The sequence below is a fragment of the Convolutriloba macropyga genome, chromosome 3 (genome assembly GCF_964194025.1).
Source record: "Convolutriloba macropyga chromosome 3, txConMacr16.3, whole genome shotgun sequence".
Lineage (NCBI taxonomy): Eukaryota > Metazoa > Xenacoelomorpha > Acoela > Convolutidae > Convolutriloba > Convolutriloba macropyga.
Genome location: NC_134470.1, coordinates 15,259,481 through 15,287,390, shown reverse-complemented (window position 1 = coordinate 15,287,390; position 27,910 = coordinate 15,259,481). Strand labels below are relative to the sequence as shown.

At 38.3% G+C, this 27,910-nt stretch overlaps 1 protein-coding gene across 1 annotated transcript; it reads right to left on the bottom strand.

The window, feature by feature from the left end:
- Window positions 1-28: 28 nt before the first annotated feature.
- Window positions 29-23,183, bottom strand: LOC142335985 (vacuolar protein sorting-associated protein 26C-like). Its single transcript, XM_075384419.1, has 8 exons — window positions 23,085-23,183; window positions 22,871-23,014; window positions 22,655-22,810; window positions 2,588-2,746; window positions 1,798-1,881; window positions 1,553-1,649; window positions 1,064-1,189; window positions 29-224 (listed from the first exon to the last, which is right to left on the bottom strand). Exons 1-8 carry the CDS (start codon window positions 23,145-23,147, stop codon window positions 136-138), a joined length of 918 nt encoding a protein of 305 aa, XP_075240534.1. The 5' UTR covers window positions 23,148-23,183; the 3' UTR covers window positions 29-135.
- Between the last annotated feature and the right edge of the window lie 4,727 nt (window positions 23,184-27,910).

Sequence of the window (27,910 nt, the reverse complement as noted above, 5' to 3'; positions counted from 1 at the left end):
CTGGAATTGCTGAAGCGGCTATTAAAAATAAGTTAATCAATTATTTATTTTTACATCAAAACTAACAATAATTATGAAAATAGACATTTGACAAATAGAGTAGCACCGTATAACATCGTTGCCTTTGATTACTTCTCAATACCGACCAATTAGAATTGGGAAATTTTCCATCACACATGTGCGTTTACTGTCCTTGAACACAATGACCAGGTTTACTTCAAACTCTGAAATATACATAACACCTGATCATTTTTATCCCATGACTGAAACTTTACTTGATACAGCTTTATGCTTGGATAAACATAAACCGATTAACGTCGGAGGAATTGCGACGAGGCAAACTGGCGACGAGGCAAACCATTTAGAAATAGGTATAAGATAGAGAAACTTTTATGGTGCCAAAACTTCGGACGATTCATATTTTCGGACCCAGTAACACTAACAACCCTCTTTTCCATGGGAAGTTTTTTAGTGTTGAAATGTTTGCTTATCTTCATGTATTGGTTTATGATTTGTTTAGAAGCTATTGTTCTACGGAGGCTAGTAGTCCGGTCTTTAGTTTGTTCAATTCTCTGAATTTAAGTAAACCCTCGTTCTATTATTTTGTTCTCTCAAGTAATTTTTCGGTCACGCATGACTTTCTTCGGTGTTTCTGAAGCATTTTGAAAACTTTTTTGATTACAACAAACCAGGCAATTTTTTCCAGTTAGAAGCTTTTTCTTGTATCATTACGTACTCCTTTTCTCATTGGCAATATGAAATTATTTGTCTACGAAAAAAACCGCACCTTTTTTATGATAACCTATTAGCCAAATTTTGTTCTGATACTCTTGACACCCGGCCGACTTTTACTGAAGCAAATGTCTGGATGGGAAGTTGATATACTCTCGCACTGCAAACCGCAATTCGTCTTGTTTGTTTGTAGTATCATAGCTAACTCAATTTTTCATCTTCATAAGACAAGAAACTGAGGTCTGAATAAGTTAAAATAGTTCTGAGAATCCTTCTGGAAAGTTATACTCTAACATATACTTTGACCATACAATGAAATAGACGAAGTTACCAATTTTGAAGTTGTTAGCCTGAACAGATGGACATGAGAATAGACGAGGGAATATCATGTATACTGGTATCTCCAGTCCTCTACATACGTCTCCATCTGCTATTTGGATATTCTGTATCTCCGTCACTAAATTCCAATAAAGGCTTATTGTTCCATTAAAAATACTTTACTTCATAAAAATACGTCGCTTTTAAAAATCACTGCACTCCTTTGAAACTCTAATTAAGAGAAGTTTGAAGGCATCGAAACAAACAAATAACGAAGAAAGCCTGGAGTATAGCTCTGACGGTCTAGAGATATAAATTTTTATCTCCCCCCCACACACACACACACACACTTGTTTCATGGTAAAGGAAATTTTAACTCTAACTCATTAGTAATGCTCCCCATAGGTGCTTTTCTAATCATTGCCACCAACTGCTCAGCAGAAGCAGCAATAAGGAAATATAGCAAAAATAGGTTAGCTTCTGTTTGAGTCAACTGCCTTACCGTCTTTAGAGTATCCCTCTGCACAGCCACAAGTCTCCACTCTTACAAGCTGTACCTCTATGGATCTGATTGGTGTATGAGAGTGAACAACCTTGATCTAAACAAAAGTCCAATATACAAAAACCAAATGATCAAACAATATGATTAACGAACTGAATTTTTTTTTAAATACCATTTCATCGCCTCAGTCAGGCCATCTTAAGAGCCGTTCAGAAGTAATGTTTTCTAAGAAATGGAACACTTACAGTTCCTGTAAAAGGCTTCAGAATGCTGTGCACAGTGTTGTCCATCGTCCCTTCCACTTTAAAATCAGGAACCACCAGATTTTTCTAACACACACACACACACACACACACACACACACACACACACACACACACACACACACACACACACACAAATCCCATTCTACAATTAGCTACACTCATTGAAAAAAGTAAACGTACAGCTGCAATTTTAGATGGTATCCTTCACGCTTTTCAAGTCATTTTTCCGTCAAAATAATATTGGCCTTTTCTTGCGATAATAAAGTCAGTCGGTCAAACAGTCAAAATCACGTTGACACAAGCTGCCTTCAAAAACAGGCGATTTACCACGTAAAATAGCATTTTATGCGTTTAGTTTTGCCAGTCAGTGATTACAAGTTCATTCATCATTATTCACAACAATCATAAAATATTTTTTAAAAGTATCCACAATATATGATCGGTTAGACCTTAAGAACGATCATAAATTATTCAAAACGGCTATTTAGGAGCAAATAATTGATCTCGGTACGAGAAACAACTCTGCGTCAAGAGTTGTTATATATAAGACAAAGACTGTCGCAGACACAATCAACATTTTGAAGAACTAGGTGGATCATTTCAGTTTTGATAAGTATTAAGTCAGTATACAGTCCGATTTTCCATACCAATTAAACAGCAACTTTTCGTCTTCAATATTAGCTTCTATTTTATGTGTACTGCCTTTCCGCTTACCAAAACAAAATCGGGTAATCTGGTAAGAAAAAAATTCAGACGTATATTTGCTAACATCTTTGACTTTCAGTTTGTCCGGTTCCAGGGTGAAGTCCACATATTTCGACTCCGTAAGCTGCTCGGGTACAGAGGGAGGGTACTCAATGAAGAACTCGATTTGCTCAAATTTATCTTTCTTCAGCATGCCCGTTTTCATCTCCGATTTCACCGTGTACTGAAAATACAATATTTTATCAAACGCGCAACATATGACAACATATTATTCTAACTTTATTGACTAAGTTGACAGAAAAAGTTTTATTATTTTTTGTCATTGTAATCTTAAAACTATAAATATGAACTAACAGAAAACGACTGTGATATCTAACAAACAATCAGAAGACAAAACAGGCAAGGAAAATACAAAAATCGGAAGCAATTCAATACCGTGAGCCGATACCGAAGATGCAAACGCAGAAACGAGCTTTAAAAGTAAGCGATGAATTAACTTAAGGTCCCGGTAGACCGTGTTTTTGCCTCGACACCGGAAATCATTTTGCTGATAAGAAGAAAATGAACTCATCCACCAATATAAAATGTTTCATCCTGAAGTGCAAAATCGGCAACTATTTGAAACCGGTCACCGACATGACAACCAACGGAAGCTGATACTAACAAAACTGTCAAAAAACAAGGACTTCGTGCAATTGCATCATAACTAGGGGAAATCACCGGGCATATGGCCGGAAAATTGCCGCCATTGATACCTATTACCGAGATTATAGTTGAAAGAGCAGAAAAAATGAAAATGATTGATGTAAAAAAACATCTTTGAAGTACGAACTATTTTGTTGTTACACCTAATCCTGCTTCTTAATGAGTGAATACAGAGGCTAGATACTTCAATACCAATAAGGAGTAGACATGGTAAATGGGAATAATAAGAACAAAGTTCAAATTGCGGGCATCTAGAATTGGGCTTTAAGGGTTTATCCCACTTCTAATTGTGATTTCGTTTTTTGATACCGACTCTGTTCATTTTAGATTGCTTTGCAGAACAAGTCCTGACACCCGCAAATCAAGGGAATTTCATTGACTAAGCACGAAAGTTACACCTAAACTGGACAATGAATGGGTTAGGAAATCCATTTAGAAAAAAAAATGGTGTCAAAATGCCGCATGTGAACGAAAAATCACTACCGAGAACGATAATTTTTCTCAATCTACTTTAAAAAAAAAGTTCACGCCACACATCTACCTGCTTTTTCGCTCCTTTTACTGTTTCGGCAAGACCAAAATCATCACTCCAATTTGACTTCAAAAATCATGAAATTGCGTGAAAAGATCATAAAATACAGCGCCCCGATTCAAAAAAATTTTTTTGAAATGTGAAAAACAGAGGCGCAGTGATAGCCTGCTAAGAAGATGAGGGCAGCTATTCATAAACATTAACCGACTTACGTCGGACAAAAATAATTTTTTATGGGTGCCAACAATTTTCAACTCAGGAAAAGTTCCAACCCGTGAAATCCCGCATAGTAGGCTAAATCAATAATCACTCGGCTTTAGGATCTGTCATGCCTCGTCTTACAATCGCATTTCCTTCAGCAACAGCCTTTTCTGAATAAGCGCTCGGGAAGTCAAAAGAATGTTCTAGAAAAATACGTTCAAGCCCAAAATTTGTTTAAAAAACATACTGCCGGGAGCAACTCGAAGATTCGTGCATAATCTCTTAAGTTACCTCAATCAAAATATCAAAAGAATTAGCAAAACATTAACTGCCTAATGAAACAGTAAAGTAGTTCAGGGCCTTGGTGTCAGGCCGGGTGTAGGTAGGTGGAGCAAAAAGGAGGTTTGGGAGAAGATAAGTAGCCGGTGGAGTAAAAAGATTTGAGGTACATGTAGCTGTGTGGGAGGTAGTAGCAGGTGGGTTGCGGTGGTAGGTGGGGGGAGTACGGAGGTCGTTGGTAGAACTAAGCTAAGTCTAATGTTACAAAACAGAATTCAATGTTCGCAAACAAAAAGTGAAGAGTTCAAGTCATGAACAAAAGTCCTGCTGTCATAAATATCCGGTAGAATGCCGAAACGACTCGAAGTGTCACGGAATGAAAACTCTTGAATAACTCTACTATTTCAGAAGAAATATAATAAAAAAAAACAAAAAACGTTTGTGTGTGAGCGGGCATAGATAGGTGGGCGGGGGAGTTGGTTGCTGGGAGCGGTGTGGTAAGCGTAAGCAAGGGTAAGGCCCTTTGGGGGTGGTGGGGAGGGCGGTGTAGGCAAGGGGTAAACAAAGCGCCTAGGGGGGGGTAGTTTAGTGTAGGTGTGAGGGGGGCAGGGGTTGGTGCGGGTAGGTATTTGTGGGTTAGGCAAGAGGTTTGATATGTAGGTTGTCGGCCAAGAGTAAAGATAGGTGAGAGGGACTTATATGGGATCAAAAATTCTCAAGACATGTTCAACTGGATTACCAGCAGTTCCTAATTACAATACCTCAAAAACAGAGCCCCCGTTAAAATCCAATGTTCGAAAACAGAAGTCAACGTTCAAAGGCACAAATAAAAAATTGAAAAGAAAAAAGTCAAAATTCGGGTCATGAAAAAGCTTGCTTCAAAAAACCTGTCTTCCAGTCTAAAAAGATTAACAGCTTTAAAATAGTAGCTTGACTTCGTTCCAGAGCTATTGAACACTTATATCGAAAAACTGGATAAAAACAAGGACTATTTGTCTTTCGGAAGAGCCTGAGTAAGATACTTTGTCTCGTAGCTCATTCTCCCTCGACAACTGTCGATTCTTTCAGAAGCAATTCAAAAGCAATGTCAGAGGCTCGATTGAAAAAGAAGACGTGAATTTCAATATCCGCATATATACATATAAACTATGAATAAACGAGAAAAGATCTGCGTAATATGAAGAAACATATAACACTTATGCTCAAGTATTTGGCTAATGCAAAGAAAGAATCGGTTGGCGCTATGGTGCAATTGGGGTGCTAGGGTTGGCTAGAGCTCAATTGAAAAACAACCAACAAGCGAAGGTACGCTAGAAGTGCGCTACCCTTCGATATTCGGCTGAAAACAAAGAAGTACTCGAGTAACGTCGGGCGAATTGCTCTCAAACGACTGGCGAGCGGTTGGCTTCGTCAGTAGGTAGCCACGGTTTAGTGAGCAGCGGGGGAGGGTGTGCACCGGGGGCTGATGGGGGGGGGGTCAACGGTGGGAGGGGTTTTTGGCTTCACGGGACCCTTACGGCCTGAACGATGTGGAGGGGTGGGGATGGGGGGGGGGTAGTGAAGTTAGAGAAGGGCTGTTGTGTGGGGGAGGGGCTGTTGTGGATGGGGGGTCAATCTCTAAGAACCGCCCTTTACACCACAAGTATAAGCCTCGAAAACAGTTTCTGTGAATTGTATACTTGGGAGACTAGTGAGCTCAAAGGCTCTAAGAGCACTTAATGCCCACTGCGCGCCACCTCTTTATCCCGTTCTTGATGAAGACAAGTCAAATGGGTCAGACGAAAAATCGGCCAAACGAAAAATAGCATTAAAAACGGCCGACAGGACTAATATAATTGCTACAAATTTTGTTTGAGAGCAATTAACAACAATCTGATGATAAGTATAAACCACGCAAATAAAACAAAATCAATCAATTTCATAGAGAACAGAGCTGAGCTATTAGACATCATTGAAGTAACAAGAAAGGAGAAACAATAAAATTCAATTTTGGCCCCTCAGAAAACCCAACGGGACTTCTGCCCCCTAGAAAGTACCAATACTGAGTCCAGTGATTGGACCACAAAAAGGTCAGCAAATACAGGCAAACTCAAAATTTCACAACAATTTTACGAAATCCTGATGTCGAAGTCATGAAAACAAATAAGCTGTTGAAAATTTTATTCATGTTCATTTATGCCTCATTGAACCGTGAATTGTATCTTTTATTAAAGAGATAGGATAACTGAAAGTATAAAAAAACACGAGCACAATTAAAAAAAATAAATTTCCGCACATGTCACAGTCAGAAAAATCATTTGCTACCCATTGATCGATTGAAGAAATAACGATGATGAGACTAAGTAGTCTCGCTGTCAATTTTCCGTGAAATTGGAGCAAATGCTAAGATAAGTGGGCAAAGAATGTCTAAAGATTCATACTTTCAACAAAATTCCCCGCTAACTCCTTGAAGAAAACGAAATTCAACAATATTCTATGCTTGACGAGCTTTGTAATGATAACACTAACAAGTCTGTGCGACCAATATATCCAACGGCCTTATTAAAAAAACAGACAAGCGTATAGTTTCTATCCCCCCCCCCCCCCCCCCCCCCACAAAGTCAACAATAATTTACAACGTGTGACGTCCCTGAAAGTTACTTTATATCATAAACGAAGTAATCTTGTTATATAATATTTGTTCACCATAAATTTCCATTAGTTGAAGTATGAAACTTGCTACCCTTTCTATATTGTGACGGAATTCTACCGTTTATATGAAGTGAAGGCATTCTTTATTATTTTTAGTAATTATGTAAACAAGTAAAATTTTTAAATATGCTACCAATCAGACAAATGGAAATCAATTGTACCCAAAAGCTGCTTTGTCAGAAGCGAGAATTCATATTGTTATTTAAAAAAACTAAAGATTGCAAACCAACTATACCCTGTTTTATGAACAAGAAGTAGATAGAGTCAGCCCAGCATCCTTTTGTACGAAGATACTCCAGAGCATATCCTTTGCCATAATACAAACAGGCATTAAAATACACCATACCATACCAATGGTATATTACAAGGCAACGGATTGGAGTCTTTGCACCACTAATTCTTGAGTCATTTGAAACAGATTTGTCAGCCTTGAAAGGAGAGCGCAACTTGATGACTGATTCAAAAACACACTCGTGGGCCCAGCAGCACCACTAAACAGAAAATTTTGGTGCAGCATCAGAAGTCGATAACAGCAAAACATATATTCCACGCAATGCTTTTCCGAATTAGCTCTAGAAGTAACCGAAACGACCTTGGAGCCAAATCGGGCAAACGCTCAGCGCCTTGATAGGGATTCTAACGAGAACTACAGACAACTAAGTCCATAATTAACAAGTCAGCCTCCCTAGCAAGACGCCTTGTCAGCTCATGAGTGTTTCTACTGCCTACTACTATTCAAACTTAGTTAGTCATTCTTTTATCTATTGCAGTAAATTATTAACAGCAATTAATTCATAGGCACACAATCGATACGTAACAGCTGACAAACAGGCATCTGAAACCATTTTTAAATGATATTCAAAAAAATTGGATTGCGAGAAGTGAATAATTTGATAGTGTATCACACTTTTATAGCTCAAATCAAACAAAACTTCGTTCATCAATTGTAATAATTAAAAACTTATCAAAAAAGGCGCACGGTCAGATAACATTCATTCGAACCTTTTGGTGGAAGTGAAGAACAAAGACTTATCTGTTTGAGCAACTATTTCGAGGTTACGTAGCGGTCGCAGCAGTCAATTCTTCACAACGAGCAAACTTTCTGCAATTGAATCTTCGCGATAACGCTCTACGGTTTCATCAGAACTTATCCGAAGCCACTTGAATAGATTTGAACCTCAATCTTGATGCTTTACGAAACCATTTCTGCAATCTACAAGTTCGCGAAGTACTAGTGCTTAAACTAGAACACAATTTGATCCAAAGGACACGCCAGAAAATTTCCTCCTTGTGCCACTTGATCCAGTAGCGCCAGACGCAGCGATAGATGGAGAAAGTTTTGCAAGAGAGCGCACAGACAAGAATCGATGCTGCAACAGACCATAGAATTGAACAAGTGAAATGTTTGTTTTTAAAAGCCATGTCAGGTTAGCTGCGATCGAAACCAATGGAGCAACTTACGGCTACACCAATTGAAGGTTGTGTAATCTCTCGAGACGCCAGGTAACATTTCGAGAGTTATGCAGGAAAGAATCACTCAGAGGACGGATTTAATGAAATAAATGAATCTATCTGAAAATCTGATCAATGCTTTGTCAAAGATCACAGCAGCTCAACAAGCACTTGAAAAGAGAATCAAGGACATCGATCGAATCACAGTCACGGGACTATAAAACAAACGCAGCGGGGAAAGAATTAGCAACGCCAAATATGAATCAAAACTTTCAAAATCAACAAAGCACAAACATCGGGAAATTATCGAGGAAACATCAGAGCAAACTGTCGTCCCGATAACCGTTAGAAAGATAAGAATCTCAATTACCATACATTCTACAGTTCAAGTAAAAGACCTGATAGATCCCAGAATCATACGCATAGATTCAGAAGCCAGAGGCCAGGAAACAATTACAATCGACCCAATAGATTTCCCAATTGGAACTACAATCAGCAACCGCAACAGATTTCGACAACGTTACCGCAAACCAGACTCTCAAATTCCAAATTCTCATACCTCAATTAATGATGCATGGTACAGAAAAAAACACCAACTGGACCCTACGTGACGGTTATCCGTACGACAACTATCTTTTGTGAAGTATGTGGATATCCAAATCAAAAAGCATCACAATGTGCAGCAAATAATCGGAAAACATAACGAAACCATTTTTTCCCCCTAAAACAAATAAAAAAGTGAAAAAACCACTTAAGCCCAAACAATCACAATCATCTGACGAAATATTTCATCTTTATGCAGTAATACCAATAAATGGATTGACACTTTCCTACGTCAACCAATTTTCTCATCAAATATCTCAAATATCGTTCAAAGCACTAACCGACACCGGTGCATGTGCAAATGTGATCCCAAAACAAACCTTTCACGATTTGCGTCAAAGCAGAGATATCGAAAAATTAATTAAGATTGAGAACACAACTCTCTACAGTTAATATGACCAGCGATCAGCTTGTATCCGTTGATACTGAAGTATCAGGTACCGTACAAATTGGGAAACCAATACTTTAATGACAAGTTTCTTTTCCTCAAATCTGCAAACCCCTTGATCCTTGGTAACCCTTTCTTCAAGAAACACAATATCATAATTTGCCCTAAGAACAACTTGCTACAAATTCCTGACATGACGATACAAGTAACTCGATCAAGTAAATTTCGAAAACGAAAAAACAAAAGAAAACTATAAAAAAAACTCAATTTTATTTTTAAAAAAGTACATCCTCAAACCAGGAAGATCAACGTTACTTGAATGTCAACTTCAGAGCTCAAATTATTGCCAAACAAGATAATTGGACGCTTTCACATTCTAAAGTCTGATCAAGCCGAAAACCTGTACCCGATCGATCCTAGTATTATATAACTAGCAAGAAAGAAGAGCTCAGAGGACGTTGAAACTGAAATCAATCAGCTAATCCAAAATACAATCTCAAATCCTGACCACCAAAATACAAAACCTCCACCAGAATACAACAAATTGTGGTTCGCAACGCCAGAAACCTGTACTGACTATACAATTTTATCACCTTTGCAGCGGGAAATCCAAGACAAAATCTTTGAATGGGAAAACTCCGCCTTGGCAGACAACCAACAATCAAAAGTAGAACAATTACTGGTAGAATTTAGTGACATGTTTGCAAAACACCGATTCGATGCTGGCCACAACACCGGGCTAAAGATAAAGCTAACGCCCGAACAACACACAAGAACCAGCAACACCGATACACCTTTGCGACAAACATGATCGAACTTGCCCTGATGCACTATTACGGGTTAATTACTACGCTACCACAGTCAAAGTACAGCAGTCCTTCGCTCATCAAAAAAAATCGGGGAAACTCAGAATCTTGATAGATCAACGACGAATTAATCACCTTCTACAAAACGATTACTTAAATAGCAATTTCCCAGTATCAAACATGCCCGATGCATCCAATCACTTTGCAGAAAAACTCTTCACCAAGCTTGACTGTCCGCAGGCTTATTATTGTGCACAGATGGCAGATATATCTACTCAATTGTTAGCATTCAATTTCAGTTCAAGTACAAGCGCCTACAAATGTCCAGCCCAAGGACAGAGCAAATCAATAACTGGATTCAGTTCCATAATACATTACTTGGATTCATGCTTAGCAGCGGACTGGAGCACTCAATTCACGGATGACATAGAGAGTGTAGTCAAAAATTTTGATGAGCTAATTCCTACGCTTAGAAAATGCTCACGTGCATGCCAAAATCTGGTCTAAACCTTTCATCTGAAAAATGCGTGATTGGAACGCAGAAGATAAAGTTTCTGGGAAATGTAGTAACACCAGAAGGAATAGCACCTGAAAAGACAAAAATTGATAAATTTCTGAGAACTCAAATGCCGAAAACAATAAAACAAGTTAGACGCTTGATCGGATCTGCAAAATTCTTTCGAAACTATATGTCAAAATTTGGAAGAAAATTGTTGCCATATTATCTAAAGAAAGACGGAGAACTCGCAATTACTGAAGAACACCGAAAGTTTAGCAAAAATTAAACAAGATTTGCAAAGAGCAACAGAAATAATACTTACACAACCAAAACAAGGATTACAGTATGTAATACTCTGTGATGGTAGGTACCACGGAGCTCGATTCGTACTGATGGTGGAAGACTGTTAAGCAAAATAATTCAGGAGAAAAGAAGACCTACGCACCAGTTTCGTTTGGCTCACGATGGTTCATAAGCTCACAACTCAAAGCCTCCGTTTATTACAAGGAATTCCTTGCGTTGTATTTTGCATTTCGTAAACTATATCTGGGATAATACCAAACCAGTCACAATTCTCACAGATAACAGAAGCTTAACGCAATTTTTCCAGGCAAAATGAGTTTTGCGGTTCAAAATTGTACTTGCACATACTCCATGGAAAGCAAATTAAGCGGCGGATTTTCTTTCACGAATGCAGACAAACCCAGAAGCACAACATTCACTTCGACTTAAGGAAAAAGTACCATTAAAAGAAATAGAATTGGAAGCAGAAACACCAGATGTGTCTATGAACTCATTTGAGAAAGTTATTGATGTGGAACTGAAAGAACTTGGAATGTACAAAAGGTATTTTGGCAGAATGAAGATCAGAACCCGAAATGCTGGCAGCCAGAGATTTGATAAAACTGAAACGATCACTCAGAGGAATTTCAGCTGTAACTTGTACAGACCCAGCAGTTTTCCTGACCGACCTTGTTGAGCGAATTGAACAACTTGATATTAAAATTGAACAAGACCACGACCAAAATGAACGAAAAATCAAACAATGGCTGCAAACTGGCGAAACTGAGGACCTTCGATACGCAAACAGCAACCTGAAGAAAAATTATAAGCAACTGGAGAGACTAGTAATCGAGAACATTTTGTACCGCAACTTTTTCAACGATGATGGAACAGTTAAAACTAAACAACTGTTTGTACCACAAAAGCTTTAGAAAAAGTTAGTTTATCGCATACACAACTCGAAAACTGCAGGACATTCAGAAAATTCACGAACAGCACCAGAGTTCCGGAAACGATTCTAATTTCCAGGTTTCACTGAATATCTCATCGATACAAAAATTGTTTGACTTGTTTGCAACTAAAAAGGGCATACGAACAACATCAACGGCCACATTTACAACCTGCATCATCTGATTAATTTTTTCCAGGACACATGATGCAAACTGACCTGATAGGACCACTACAATCGCCAATTTCAAAGTATTCATGAACTGAAATTAACGTTTTTTCGAACTACTTCTGTAACCCTTACAAACGCGTCAGCAGAAAAATTCTTCAATCATTCCAAAAATAATTGTTTCAGACCTCGGAACGACCTTTACATCTTGTTTGATGCATGAGCTCTGATCACTAGTTGAAATTCGACTGAAGCACTCAACACTGAAGCATCCACAAAGTATTAGACCCGTGGAACGCTCACACGCATCTCTTAAGCACATATTGAAATTAAACTCAAATGAGCATTGGAACGACTGGTACAAATACGTATCCTTGGCAACATATACATAACACATCTTACAACTTATCAATTGCTTGTTGTCCAAGTGCCATATTTCATGGACGAGAGCCTCTTAAGCGGATGGATCTACGATTTTTGGTCAAATCATTGGAAGCAGCAAGAGCCAACATAAGTCAGCACTACAAGGTGACATGTTGGAGAAGTTCAAGGAGACCAAAGGCAAAATAATTGCACCGTAATATCGTTATCGAAAATACTACTATCAAAAGCTAGCGCACAACATCTTAAACTTCACGAATACTGCCTGCTTCTCCGCCTAAAACACAATCAGAATTTGCCAACAGCTCAGTACCAATTCGGTTACCAATGTATCGAGTTGAAAAAGTTCTCACAAACTCAAACTATATTATTCCCAAAATTGGATACAATTTTACCCGACGTGTACATAGAATTCATCTCCGCTCAATCAAACCAAACGAGGTACCCGATGATTTAGAGCAGATTGACTCACACAAACCTGAAACTTAACCAAGCCTCACAAAATACAGAAGTGAGCCAACGATGTTCGGTGACCATCTACAAACGCTTATTGCTGATATCCAGTTCACTCACCAAAAAAAATTGACGCAGCACCCGAAAAAGTTAGTCTTACAATACCTATAGGACGAGCAAGAGCAGCAGCACCTGCACCACCACCTGCGCCAGGAATAATGCCACCTGTAACAGCACTGCGATGGCGCCCCCCTTATTACCCGAGGAGTTCCAGGAACCAGTAGAACCAGACGTTCAACCAGCAGAGGAGTCAAATGAACAGGACATTATGATGAAAGAAGGGAGCTGAGCAAGCAGACCACGACCAGTTCAACAATCAAATAATTCAACAGCACGAACAGCGAGCTGATAGCTTGGAAGACCTTAACTTAGAAAATTTGTTTAGAGAACAAACACCTAATATTCCACTGATCTCTCAACCAGCATCTCCGGCTCGTGTCAGTTCAATGAAACCATGAAGGTAAGATCAAAATCTCAAAAGGAATTCATCTATTGTTCTAGAACAGGAATGAGAACAAATAGTGGACATGAAAAAGCGCCACAGGAGTTCATGGACAAAAGTACGCTCAGAACAACAAGTTAACTACAAAAACGAATTGCACAAGCGAATCGAAAAGAATGACTGTCCAAAACACAAAGCGAGGCCTGTGGAGATCAAGTTTTCGCCGAATGCACAATACCCCTCAGAAAGGAAGCAGAACAAAAGAAAACGAACTGACAACGGAATTAATTTAGTGGACAGGCAAAACATATTTTATGTTCATGGCAATATCTTGCAACATCCCGAAACATTACTCAATGCGTGTCTAGTGACATGAAAATGCGAAAAAGGACTAGCGCTTAAGCTTAACGGAACCTATCCCAAAATTAAACCAGCCTGCAAATAACAAATTTATTAACCGATTGGATCTTCATTTTCCTTTTTTGTACCACACAACTAACACATTTTTATCTTAGTCACAAAGGAAAGATTCTACGACAAACCATCATAATACCCAAGCTTCACAAAACACAGAAATGAGCCAACGATGTTTGGTGACCATCTACAAACGCTTATTGCTGATATCCTGTTCACTCACCACCAAAAAAAATTGACCCAGCACCCGAAAAAGTTAGTCTTACAATACCTATAGGACGAGCAAGAGCAGCAGCACCTGCACCACCACCTGCGCCAGTGATAATGCCACCTGTAACAGCACTGCGATGGCGCCCCCCTTATTACCCCACGAGTTACAAGAACCAGTAGAACCAGACGTTCAACCAGCAGAGGAGTCAAATGAACAGGACATTATGATGAAAGAAGAGAGCTGAGCAAGCAGATCACGACCAGTTCAACAATCAAAAAATTCAACAGCACGAACAGCGAGCTGATAGCTTGGAAGACCTTAACTTGGAAAATTTGTTTAGAGAACAAATACCTAATATTCCACTGATCTCTCAACCATCATCTCCGGCTCGTGTCAGTTCAATGAAACCATGAAGGTAAGATCAAAATCTCAAAAGGAATCCATCTATTGTTCTAGAACAAGAATGAGAACAAATAGTGAACATGAAAAAGCGCCACAGGAGTTCATGGACAAAAGTACGCTCAGAACAACAAAAAAAGTTAAGTACAAAAACGAATTGCACAAGCGAATCGAAAAGAATGACTGTCCAAAACACAAAGCGAGGCCTGTGGAGATCAAGTTTTCGCCGAATGCACAATACCCCTCAGAAAGGAAGCAGAACAAAAGAAAACGAACTGACAACGGAATTAATTTAGTGGACAGGCAAAACATATTTTATGTTCATGGCAATATCTTGCAACATCCCGAAACATTACTCAATGCGTGTCTAGTGACATGAAAATGCGAAAACGGACTAGCGCGTAAGCTTGACGGAACCTATCCCAAAATTAAACCAGCCTGCAAATAACAAATTTATAAACCGATTGGATCTTCATTTTCCTTTTTTGTACCACACAACTAACACATTTTTATCTTAGTCACAAAGGAAAGATTCTACGACAAACCATCATAATACCCAAGCCTCACAAAACACAGAAATGAGCCAACGATGTTTGGTGACCATCTACAAACGCTAATTGCTGATATCCAGTTCACTCACCACCAAAAAAAATTGACCCAGCACCCGAAAAAGTTAGTCTTACAATACCTATAGGACGAGCAAGAGCAGCAGCACCTGCACCACCACCTGCGCCAGTGATAATGCCACCTGTAACAGCACAGCGATGGCGCCCCCCTTATTACCCCACGAGTAACAGGAACCAGTAGAACCAGACGTTCAACCAGCAGAGGAGTCAAATGAACAGGACATTATGATGAAAGAAGGGAGCTGAGCAAGCAGACCACGACCAGTTCAACAGTCAAATAATTCAACAGCACGAACAGCGAGCTGATAGCTTGGAAGACCTTAACTTGGAAAATTTGTTTAGAGAACAAATACCTAATATTCCACCGATCTCTCAACCAGCATCTCCGGCTCGTGTTGGTTCAATGAAACCATGAAAGTTAGATCAAAATCTCCAAGGGAATCCATCTATTGTTCTAGAACAGGAATGAAAACAAATAGTGGACATGAAAAAGCGCCACAGGAGTTCATGGACAAAAGTACGCTCAGAACAACAAAAAAAGTTAAGTACAAAAACGAATTGCACAAGCGAATCGAAAAGAATGACTGTCCAAAACACAAAGCGAGGCCTGTGGAGATCAAGTTTTCGCCGAATGCACAATACCCCTCAGAAAGGAAGCAGAACAAAAGAAAACGAACTGACAACGGAATTAATTTAGCGGACAGGCAAAACATATTTTATGTTCATGGCAGTATCTTGCAACATCCCGAAACATTACTCAATGCGTGTCCAGTGACATGAAAATGCGAAAAAGGACTAGCGCTTAAGCTTAACGGAATCTATCCCAAAATTAAACCAGCCTGCAAATTACACATTTATTAACCGATTGGATCTTCATTTTCCTATTTTGTACCACACAACTAACACATTTTTATCTTAGTCACAAAGGAGAGATTCTACGACAAACCATCATAATACCAAAGCCTCACAAAACACAGAAAAGGGCCAACGATGTTTGGTGACCATCTACAAACGCTTATTGCTGATATCCAGTTCACTCACCACCAAAAAAATTGACCCAGCACCCGAAAAAGTTAGTCTTACAATACCTATAGGACGAACAAGAGCAGCAGCACCTGCACCACCACCTGCGCCAGTGATAATGCCACCTGTAACAGCACTGCGATGGCGCCCCCCCCCCCCTTATTACCCCACGAGTTACATGAACCAGTAGAACCAGACGTTCAACCAGCAGAGGAGTCAAATGAACAGGACATTATGATGAAAGAATGGAGCTGAGCAAGCAGACCACGACCAGTTCAACAATCAAATAATTCAACAGCACGAACAGCGAGCTGATAGCTGGGAGACCTTAACTTGGAAAATTTGTTTAGAGAACAAATACCTAATATTCCACTGATCGCTCAACCAGCATCTCCGACTCGTGTCAGTTCAATGAAACCCTGAAGGTAAGATCAAAATCTCAAAAGGAATCCATCTATTGTTCTAGAACAGGAATGAGAACAAATAGTGGACATGAAAAAGCGCCACAGGAGTTCATGGACAAAAGTACGCTTAGAACAACAAAAAAAGTTAACTACAAAAACGAATTGCACAAGCGAATCGACAAGAATGACTGTCCAAAACACAAAGCGAGACCTGGAGAGATCAAGTTTTCGCCGAATGCACGATACCCCTCAGAAGGGAAGCAGAACAAAAGAAAACAAACTGACAACGGAATTAATTTAGTGGACAGGCAAAAGCAATATCTTGCAACATCCCGAAACATTACTCAATGCGTGTCTAGTGACATGAAAATGCGAAAACGGACTAGCGCTTAAGCTTAACGGAACCTATCTCAAAATTAAACCAGCCTGCAAATAACAAATTTAAAAACCGATTGGATCTTCATTTTCCTTTTTTGTACCACACAACTAACACATTTTTATCTTAGTCACAAAGGAAAGATTCTACGACAAACCATCATAATACCCAAGCCTCACAAAACACAGAAGTGAGCCAACGATGTTTGGTGACCATCTACAAACGCTTATTGCTGATATCCAGTTCACTCACCACCAAAAAAATTGACCCAGCACCCTAAAAAGTTAGTCTTACAATACCTATAGGACGAGCAAGAGCAGCAGCACCTGCACCACCACCTGCGCCAGTGATAATGCCACCTGTAACAGCACTGCGATGGCGCCCCCCTTATTACCCCACGAGTAACAGGAACCAGTAGAACCAGACGTTCAACCAGCAGAGGAGTCAAATGAACAGGACATTATGATGAAAGAATTGAAGCTGGGCAAGCAGACCACGACCAGTTCAACAATCAAATACAACAGCACGAACAGCGAGCTGATAGCTTGGAAGACCTTAACTTGGAAAATTTGTTTGGAGAACAAATACCTAATATTCCACCGATCTATCAACCAGCATCTCCGGCTCGTGTTGGTTCAATGAAACCATGAAGGTTAGATCAAAATCTCCAAGGGAATCCATCTACTGTTCTAGAACAGGAATGAGAACAAATAGTCGACATGAAAAAGCGCCACAGGAGTTCATGGACAAAAGTACGCTCAGAACAACAAAAAAAGTTAAGTACAAAAACGAATTGCACAAGCGAATCGAAAAGAATGACTGTCCAAAACACAAAGCGAGGCCTGTGGAGATCAAGTTTTCGCCGAATGCACAATACCCCTCAGAAAGGAAGCAGAACAAAAGAAAACGAACTGACAACGGAATTAATTTAGTGGACAGGCAAAACATATTTTATGTTCATGGCAATATCTTGCAACATCCCGAAACATTACTCAATGCGTGTCTAGTGACATGAAAATGCGAAAAAGGACTAGCGCTTAAGCTTAACGGAACCTATCCCAAAATTAAACCAGCCTGCAAATAACAAATTTATTAACCGATTGGATCCTCATTTTCCTTTTTTGTACCACACAACTAACACATTTTTATCTTAGCCACGAAGGAAAGATTCTACGACAAACTATCATAATACTCACTATCGTGCATTCCCAGTTCATTAGCAAAAAAAATCGCAGCAAAAGAGTTAACAAAAATTGCGTTACCTAAACTTGAATGTGGACTCGACGTACTGAATCCCGATAGTTTTTTGTTTGATCGAGCGCAAAATTGCTAATTCAAATGTCAACAGTACCATCTACGTTTGATGAACAAAAATGGGGTCGCTTCGCTCCCCACAGTCGATAACTGTAGGAACTTGCAAATGAATTCAACAAACAATTTTACAATCTGTTCGATTTGAAAACAATTTTTTATCGATACTGAGGATTTTTATAATGATGGATCAACCGTTACGTTTGAAGAGAAACTTGAGTATCACTCTTCCACTTATATTATTTACCGCTTGGATTATTTACCTAACAAAATCTTAACAACTTTAAAACTTAAATAACTTGCGCAAAACTGAAACCTACTATAACGTATATTGAACAACCTTTTACGACTGCTGATATGCATTACGTTACATTGGACATGTACACTTGAGAAGATTAGCGAAAATGTTGAAAAAATCGAAAACATTGAATTTTCAAAGTGCAATTTGACCTTGAAGATAAAGTTGGAGCTACCGACGTAAGGTGTGAGGGTTTCGACTCTCAATTTGGACGAACTGTACAACGGAACGTTGGTTTGACTGAATTCGGTCAAAAATTTCTGCCGAGAACGCGTATGCGAAAACCTCGAAAATCACTCAAAATTTGATGTTTTGGTTATATTTTCTTGAAAACCTTACCCTATTAGCCCAAATCACTTACTCAACAATTCATGGACAACTTTCGCCGGAATCAATAATTACGACGTGAGAGATACGAATTTATTTAACAATACAGCTTAAACTATTAGAAGAGAAATTACTACGGCCATGAAAACTGCAGTTGATCAGATGAAAATAACTATAGTTTTGAGTCTTTGAAGGAGGCTTACACTCGGGATCGCTCACAGTTTCATTCTCATCGGAAAACGGCGTGCTATAAACAAGTCATTAGCTTAGTCTGTGTCAAAACAAAAGTGTACAAAAAACTGTCCGGATTTTACATACCTGTCAAGATACTGTCATTGGCAGGCAGTGGAATTATGGTTGCAAAATAAGAGTGTGGGAAAAGGATAACCGGGCTGTGCGTTCCCACCTCGATAACCGGGCTGTGCGTTCTCTCCAGTCCAAACAGAATGGAGAGAATATTTGTAAAACAGGGCAGTGTCCACTCAGAGAAGACAGGCAAGGCCCATATACAAAAAAAACTAAAATCGTCAAAAACAGAACACTGTTGAACCAAAAACTGCAAACTTTTGACTCTCGAAGTGGAAACTGTAGCCCGCTAATGTCAAAATTATGCCTTTGAGCAAAAATCAAAGCCTAAATTGTATAAAATTGAGCAAATAGCGTTCACTAACCCAGTGTTCAGCAACAGACACCTGATTCTCTCGTGTAAAGAGCACCCCAAACTCATTGGAGGCGTAACCCAGCTGCGCTTTACAATATGATGAAAATACTGATTCAGACATACAAACAGCTCAGACCTGCTTGATTTTTCCCATGATCTGAGTGTGGATTTTGGCCTGATTCACACCAACACCAGTGAAAAGAAAGGCCACACTTGAAAATGCACACTTTCCCGACCCTTTGCATTTGGGATCCTCAGGGACACAGAGAAAAATGCTATCAAAAGGGCAAACATGGATCCCTATTGAAATGGACCCCAAGTTCTGTGCACATACTTTTTTTTCCTGTTCTCCGTTACGCCCCAAATTTGAATTCGCTGCTCTGAAAACTGTAGTCACGACGTCTACCTGATGGTAGTGTGACGTCCCTGGAAGTTGCGTCGTATCATAAACGCAGTAATCTTGTTATAGAATAATTGTTCACCATAAATTTCCATTAGTTGAAGTATGAAATTTGTTACCCTTTATATGATGTGAAAGAATTCTACCCTTTATATAATGTGAAGGAATTCTCTATCATTTACATTAATTACGTAAACAAGTAAACATTATATATACTACCATTCAGAACAACGGAAATCGATTGTACCCAAGAGTTGCTTTGTTAGAAGCGAGAAATCATATTGTTATTAGTGTAAACAATTTAAGATTGCAAACTCACCATACGCTGTTTTATGAACAAGAAGTAGATAGAGTCAGCCCAAGCATCCCTTTGTACAAAGATACTGCAGAGCATATCCTCTGCCATAAAAAACAAGCATTAAAATACACCATACCTATGGTATATTACACAACGGAACAATAAATTAATAACATAGCTGACAGATTGCCAGAAAATAGCCGCAATAGATTCGTAGATCGGCAGTCTAAAAAACAGTAAAAAAGACAGACCAAAAAAATTCGTCTTTTCATTGAATGCTGATCTGTTATTTTGATTAAAAATCTGTATAAGTTATTGCTGCCTCTATTAGCTGATCTCAAATAACCTTCATTTAGAGTGACACACACCCATTTGACCTTATCTCTTTGAAGTAAAGTAAATAAAAGTCAATTTCAAATTGAGGAAGTTATTTTTGAGAGTGAGGTAAGTCAAGTGTGACCAAAAATTTAATCACACGCATGAACAGAAAAAACCGCTCCATTTAGAGCGAAAAATGACGTCACACATGCAATTCAGTTGAAATGGCCTGAACAAATGAACAAAAAGTGGCAGACGTCATATGGTCGTAACAAAAATCATGACGACGAATTAAAAAACATAAAAAACCCGGTCTGATCTAAAAATTGGTGAAATTTAAACCACTGTCACCAAAAGAAACAAAATGCCGCAAAAAAAACGTTTGGTAAGGATAAGTGCAAAATAATTAGGATAGTCAAAACACTGATAGTCTCAAAAAACTGACAGGGCTATCAACTGCCCTCAAATAATTAAAGATTCTAATCTCAAAAAGATCGCTAAAGCAAATGGCAAATAATAATAACTTAGAAACTAATTTAAATTTTTCAAAAAATAATGCTCAAAGTTAAGAATCAGAAAACTACTACAGTTAGATTACTCATCACCGCAATTAAGACAAAAACAACATATACTTTTTTCTTCTTGTTTATATGCTAGACAACATCATTTCAAACTAATTCAAAAATTATAATAATCATAGAAAAGCAACCGAGTAATATTTAAAGGCAAACAAGGTTTAAGAACAATCCCAAGGTCGGAAAAAAATACAATAAAAAGTAATAAGTAGCTCTTCTGGAAAATGCTTTCTAGTAAACTTTTAGTACTGCCTTATGTTGAATGAAATCAATTGCAACCCAAAGAAATGACGAAAATCTAAGAAAAAGCCGAAATCATTCAATTTGTTAATAAATGAAAAAAAAATAAAACCAGCATAAACGTAGGTGCCAGGACAGAGCTAGAATGATACAAGCTAGAATGTAAAAAATATGGACGTAAGGTAAGGAACACCGTAACGAAGACTAATTCTTGATTTTTGAATGTTCAAATCAAAGTTTAAAAGTTTTGAAAGTTTAAAAATCAAATTTAAAAAAACCAGAAAAACTAACACCATTTCATTTTTCAGCAATCAAGACATAAAAAAACAACGATACATCCGAGACAAAAATCTATCCTCCTGAACAGATCAAAAAAAGAAAAAGCAGAAATCAAACATACGAAACATTTTGCAAAAAAAGGTCAAAAAATTTTTAGGACTGCATTTATAAAAAAATTTAACTAATTTTTAAAAATTTGACGCTAAAAAATTATTGACGTTTTTATTGAAACGAAATTAAAGCCCCTCATGTTGTACAAAAAGAATATTTCTAGTAATTAAAACCAAAATACAGACAAAAATGTGAGAAAAAAAGGAAAAAAACTACCAAAATCGGATTAGCATATGTACAATTTCATAAAACAAAATTACATCGAGGTAAAAAGAGGCATTGAGTATATGAATTGTCAACGGGAAGTTGTCATGTTGACTGATTTTTGACAAAAAGACGGCTAAAAGATCCAAAAATGAAGAAAATAATAGGAAAAAAGCTAAAAATTAAATAAAAAATCAAGAAATTTATGCCAATTTTGAACTTGAAACGCGTTTTCAGGCTCTGCAAAACACTGTGCTATTAATTTCCAAGGTTTACATTTCAATATAGCATCGAATAAAAATCATTTCTACAAAAAAACCAAATTACAAGCAAAAAAATGGGCCACTTAGACGACAAAACGGCTCAAAACGGTTATCTATATGTGCCATTCAGTCAATAACTACTTTTCAAAGTCAAAAAGTCATTCACTAAACGCAGCGCATGATCAAAAAACTTCTCTCGCTCAGAAAAAATTAGTTCACACGGCAATTTTTCTCACTTTCGCTTTTAGGTCAAAACAGCGTCTGAACGAATAGTACTTCCGGTAAAAAAAAAACCTTAAGAAAACCAATACTCCTCTTCGAGTCGTAAAAAAAACCAGGAGAAGGCAAATAATAGCCCCAGCTATCGCTGTGCGGCTATTAAAAATGAATCTGCGGGCTTTGAGACAAAAATTATAGAGACCAACTATTGTAGAACATCGACACCGAAACTTTTTGGTGAACACTCAACCATAATTGCAAAAATTATATCATCTCTACTCACAGACACATTAACGTACACTCCTTGATATGTTTCGTAAAGCATTTTGGCTGCACTCTTGTTTGGGTCTAGAGGAACTTCGAAAGGAAAATCTGTTTTTCCACTTGGAAGTTTACCAGGTTTGGCGACCTCTACTGTATAGTGAAGAACATTCACGGGCTAAAAATAAAAGTGATATAAACTTCAGGTTCAGGTTATAATTCATTGAGCATTCCTTACCTTTACACTACTATAAAAAGCTTCAAAGACTCCAACGTTTTTCGTACTAAGGGACAGGCTAACGGTTCCATCCACATATAGATTTATTCCCTGGTGATTGACATCTGTTTTTGAAACAATTGTCAAAAGTCCACTAAGCACCTCCTGAAGAAAATAATAGCTGCACTTCAACTCAAAACTAATTTAAGAAACAAAACCATTATCAATGACTGACCCCCTCGTGATATATTTTGCTCACTCGCTTCAACTTGATATCCATTGTGACGGGAGAAGACATTATTACCTATAATGAATCCCATGCACGCAACTATATGATTTTGTTGGAGCTACCGTAAAGAGCAGCTACTAAATCTAGTGTCAGGTAACGTCCCAGCTCTAAGCCTAAACACGCTCTCAGATGCCAATTTCAACTAGTGGTTAGTAGTCGTTGTTCCTGTTACAGACCCCTTTAACGAAATTAACACGAATATAGATAGACCTCTCTTAGGGTAGAGCTTAGTAGTGTAGAGTTTCGAGCGTCTGCACGTGAGTTTGCAGTTACCATTGGACGTAGGGTTTGCACCCATCATTTGGCGGACAAGCTGATCCGTACAGGGTCGCAATTCTTACAATTTTACAGAGAAACTAAATTACTCTCTGCAAAGCGTGTTGCGCGGTTTACCACAAGGGTCAGTACTGGGCCTCAATGACTGAACCCCTTCGTGATATATTTTGCTCACTCGCTTCAACTTTATATCCATTTGCTCACTCTCTTCAACTTGATTAAAGCCTAAAAACAGCAAACATCGTAAACTGTTACTCCCGTCCGTGACGACCATTCCGGTCTTTCGTTCAACCCAAATTCCAGAAACGCCGAAAAGAACATAAGAAATGCCTGGGACAAGGGTCACTTGAAACATCGCAGTGATTTTGTGATTTGGCATGACACTCCATCACCCCCTCACAAACGACAACAGGCCGTGTGATGTAGAGGAGTTGGTTGCCTATTTGCAACGTCATTTGGACAAAATCAAGTCTATAGTTTACTGTCAAAGGTACGTGGGTTTGCATATATTTCAATATTATGCTCTAAACAATGACACGACATAGGTCATGTCATAGGTCATCTTTCTTGGTTATGCTCTAAACAATGACACGACTGTCAAACCATTGCAAGTGCAGTGTATGTAAACGGAACATCAAAGACAATGATAAATCGGCAATATCATGCGAGAAGTGTGAGCTTTGGTTCCATGGTCCATGTGTATCTCTATCAGTTGACGATGTGGACTGGCTTGGAGCAAGGAAAAACTGCAAATGAATTGTGATACCTGTGATAGTGATCAGCTCTTCCCATCCGAAGCTAAGTTGACAAAGACTTTAGATGAGAATAAAATTGCTGACAAAGTTGCTGTTGCCTTGTCTGCTAAAATCGGTACTGAAATACCAAAAATTATTGAGCTAGCATTGCCTAATCATATCAAGGACAATTTCGAAAAAGTTTTCAACGAGACTTTGCCATCTTTTCGTGATGCTGTTCTAACGAATAAGAAAATTAAGGGGCACAAAACGGCTAATGAGCCAATGCAGTTTCTGATTAACGGTCTGCCCGAAAATGCAAATTCTTATAACAAACTTATAGAGTCTGACACGAAGCTTCTTGACGAGGTTATCACTTTTATGGGTCTGAAATCAGACGGAAATATTGTGCAAGCAAGACGCCTTGGAAAGTTCAAAAACCCTGCTAACAATGAAAGACGCCTTTATAGACCAATTCTGATTACAACAAACAGTCCACATTTCATGGAAAATTGTTTTGCACGCAGCCATTATCTAAAAGATTTTCGCATTCCAGTGTATATCAAAAAGTTTTTGACGCAATCCGATCGAGAATTGGAAAAGAAGATTCTGTCAAAGAGATTTCAGATGATCGGTGAAGGCAAAAGTAAAAAGGATTTTCGAATCAGAAATTTACAACTTTTCTACCAGGGAAACCTGGTGAACTTGAATGAATCGGTAAATTGACTAACAACGGATGCTAATTGTCTACTTGTAAATTGCCAATCTATCAATTGTCTTGAAAAACGATTAAAATTGCTGAAATTAGTGCAGGTGGAAAAAATTAGCTTAATATTCCTTACAGAAACTTGGCTCGATAACCAGATCACAGATTCTGCAATATTTCCTGGTGGATCACACACTGTTATTTTACGCTTAGACAGAAAAAAAGTGGACATGGCGGAGTTTTAATAGCAGCATCGTCTGCTATGTCCCATCTAGTATTTGATTTATCAGATGACAGTTACCCCTTTTCAGCTGCTTGTGCAGTTGTCCAAATAGAAAAAGCTGTGTTCTTTATTGTAGTGTACAGACCGCCACCGTCTTCGAAATTCTTCTTTTGCAATCATATTTTGATGGAATCGATTTCATTTTATATCAACAATTTTAATACATTCTGCCTTAAACGTGGTTTGAATTCGAATTTCGAGCTCTGTGTTGTAGGTGATTTTAACATGCCCAAGGTGGCTTGGGCATGTCTCTCCTCGTCTAGTTCTTCAGATAATGTTTTATTGGATTTTTTCACGGACTTAGGTCTAAATCAAATAATTAATGAGGCTACGCACATTCGTGGGAACTGCCTAGATCTCATTTTCACTTCTCTAGAGTCAATTCCATTCCATCTCCCAAAAGAGCCTTTCTCAGATCACTTTCCAATAATTTTCCAAGTTCCACTCATCAATAATTACAGAAGTATACGCATCTCTACTTACTCGAAATCATCTTTCAGTATTCAAGCGTTTAATCAAGAGCTTTTTTCGCTGTACGAACTTCTAACTTTCCAAATTAAAGCCTCTGATTTCTTTTCATTATGGTACTGTGAGCTGAAAAAAGCGTTCTCGGTTTCGATAGCTAAAAAACGCCGAAAGCGTGTATCAGCTCCGTTTTTCTACTCTTCGCAAACCATGCATTTGTTAAATAAAAGCGAGACGATCAAGAGAAGGCTGGAAAAAGATTGGACACTATCGGACTCATTGAAAATGAGGGAAAGTCAGAAAGAGCTTTCAGAGTCAATTGAACTTGACACGAGTGTTCTTATTGAGAAATGTAATTTGACAAGCAGGAATGACTGTTTCAAGCTACTCAGGACTCTCAAAAAGACTAGCGCTTTTCCGCCTGTGATGAATCACGTCGGTGTCATTTTTTCAACTGAGGATAAAAACGCAAATGCATTCAATGATTTTTTCAGCTCTGTCTATAGTTGTAAAATTCACGAAAATGTTCCAATAGCTTTAGATTCGAGTATTAAATTACAAGGTGTTACGTTTGGAGTTCTGGAAATTGAAAAAATATTGAGCAAATGTGATGACAGTTCTTCCATGGGCTCAGATCAAGTACCATCTTTCTTTCTTCGTGATGGCTGTCAAGTTTTAGCCCCAGCAGTTATGGCATTATTTCAAGTTATTCAAAAGTCCTTGCATTGGCCTAAGGAATGGAAAACCTCATTTATCACACCACTACACAAAAATGGTTCAACAAAGGACGTTAAAAACTATCGTCCGATCAGCTTGATTCCAAAACTTTCTATTGTTTTTGAAAAAATGTTGTCAATTTTTTGTATCCACTAGTTAGGCCGCTAGTCACAAACGCTCAGCACGATTTTATGAAGAGACGCAGCACAACTACTCAACTTATTTCATATTTTGATGTTCTTTACAACAATCTTGACAAAAATTTTCTTTGTGCTAGCGTCTATTTTGATATCAAAAAGGCTTTTGATTCCGTTCCGCATCATAACTTACTAAGAAAACTGGCAGCATTTGGATTTGACGACGCTTTTCTTCATCTTTTTTCGGATTATCTCGAAGATCGACACCAGATTGTCCGTATAGGATCTTGTTTTTCTAGGCCCTCCGTTGTAACATCTGGTGTCCCACAAGGAAGTGTCTTTGGACCACTTCTGTTTATCTTGCACATGAACGATCTTGTTGACCATGTGCAAAACTCCCATGTATACTTATATGCCGACGACCTAAAGCTGCTATGCGTGGATTGTTTCGAAGGTCTGCAATGGGACATCAATGGTATTTATGAATGGTCACGCAAAAATCAACTTGAATTTCATCCAGAAAAGTGTAAAGCGATGAACTTTAAATGCAGCCAGTCTCCCTTATTTCTAGGAGAAGCGGAAATTCTTTTCACAAGAGAGATTATGGATTTGGGAATGCTAGTTACTGAAGATCTCTGTTGGACAACACATGTTAAGACGAAACTTGCGAAATGTAAAAAAAATTTTAATTTTTTGAAAAGAAGCATACCGTTTCAAGTTTCTATTCTCCGCAAGAAAGCGTTGTACCAAACGATGATTCTATCTGTGCTACTTTACTGCTCCCAAGCTTGGTGTATTACAACTGGTATTTTGAAAGTGTTAGAAAAGTTTCAGCGCAAATTGTTGCGCTGGGTTATTAGGTCTGAGGATTACAACGAGACACTCTCAAAACTAAATTTGTATCCAATTCGCTATCAAATTGCGTGAGCTGACCTTATTCTACTATGGAAAACTTGGCATGGAACAATGGAGAATGACTTAAAGCTGCATGTCAATAGTACGACACTCAGCTCCCGAGGATCAGTCAAAACCTTTTTTGAACAACCGTTGAACAAAAAATTAAAAACTGACAACTGTTTTCTTAGTCGAACTATCCACTCCGCCAATTACTTAATTTCTATCAACGTCATTGACTTTAGGTCATCTTTCAATATTTTTTGTAAGAATTTAGATAATTTTCTCATAGCCAAGACACTTTCTTTTAATTACTTTCGGCCATGTACATATTTTCCTAAATGTCGCTGTGTGGACTGCAGATCTTAATTTGCTACTGTGCTTTGTTAATTTGTACTGTCATGTCTTTCTTTTACTATGTATTCCTCTTGTTGGAATTTAAGTCTTTTACTACTACTACTACTACTACTACTACTACTACTACTACTACTACTACTACTACTACTACTACTACTACTACTACTACTACTACTACTACTACTACTACTACTTATATTTAG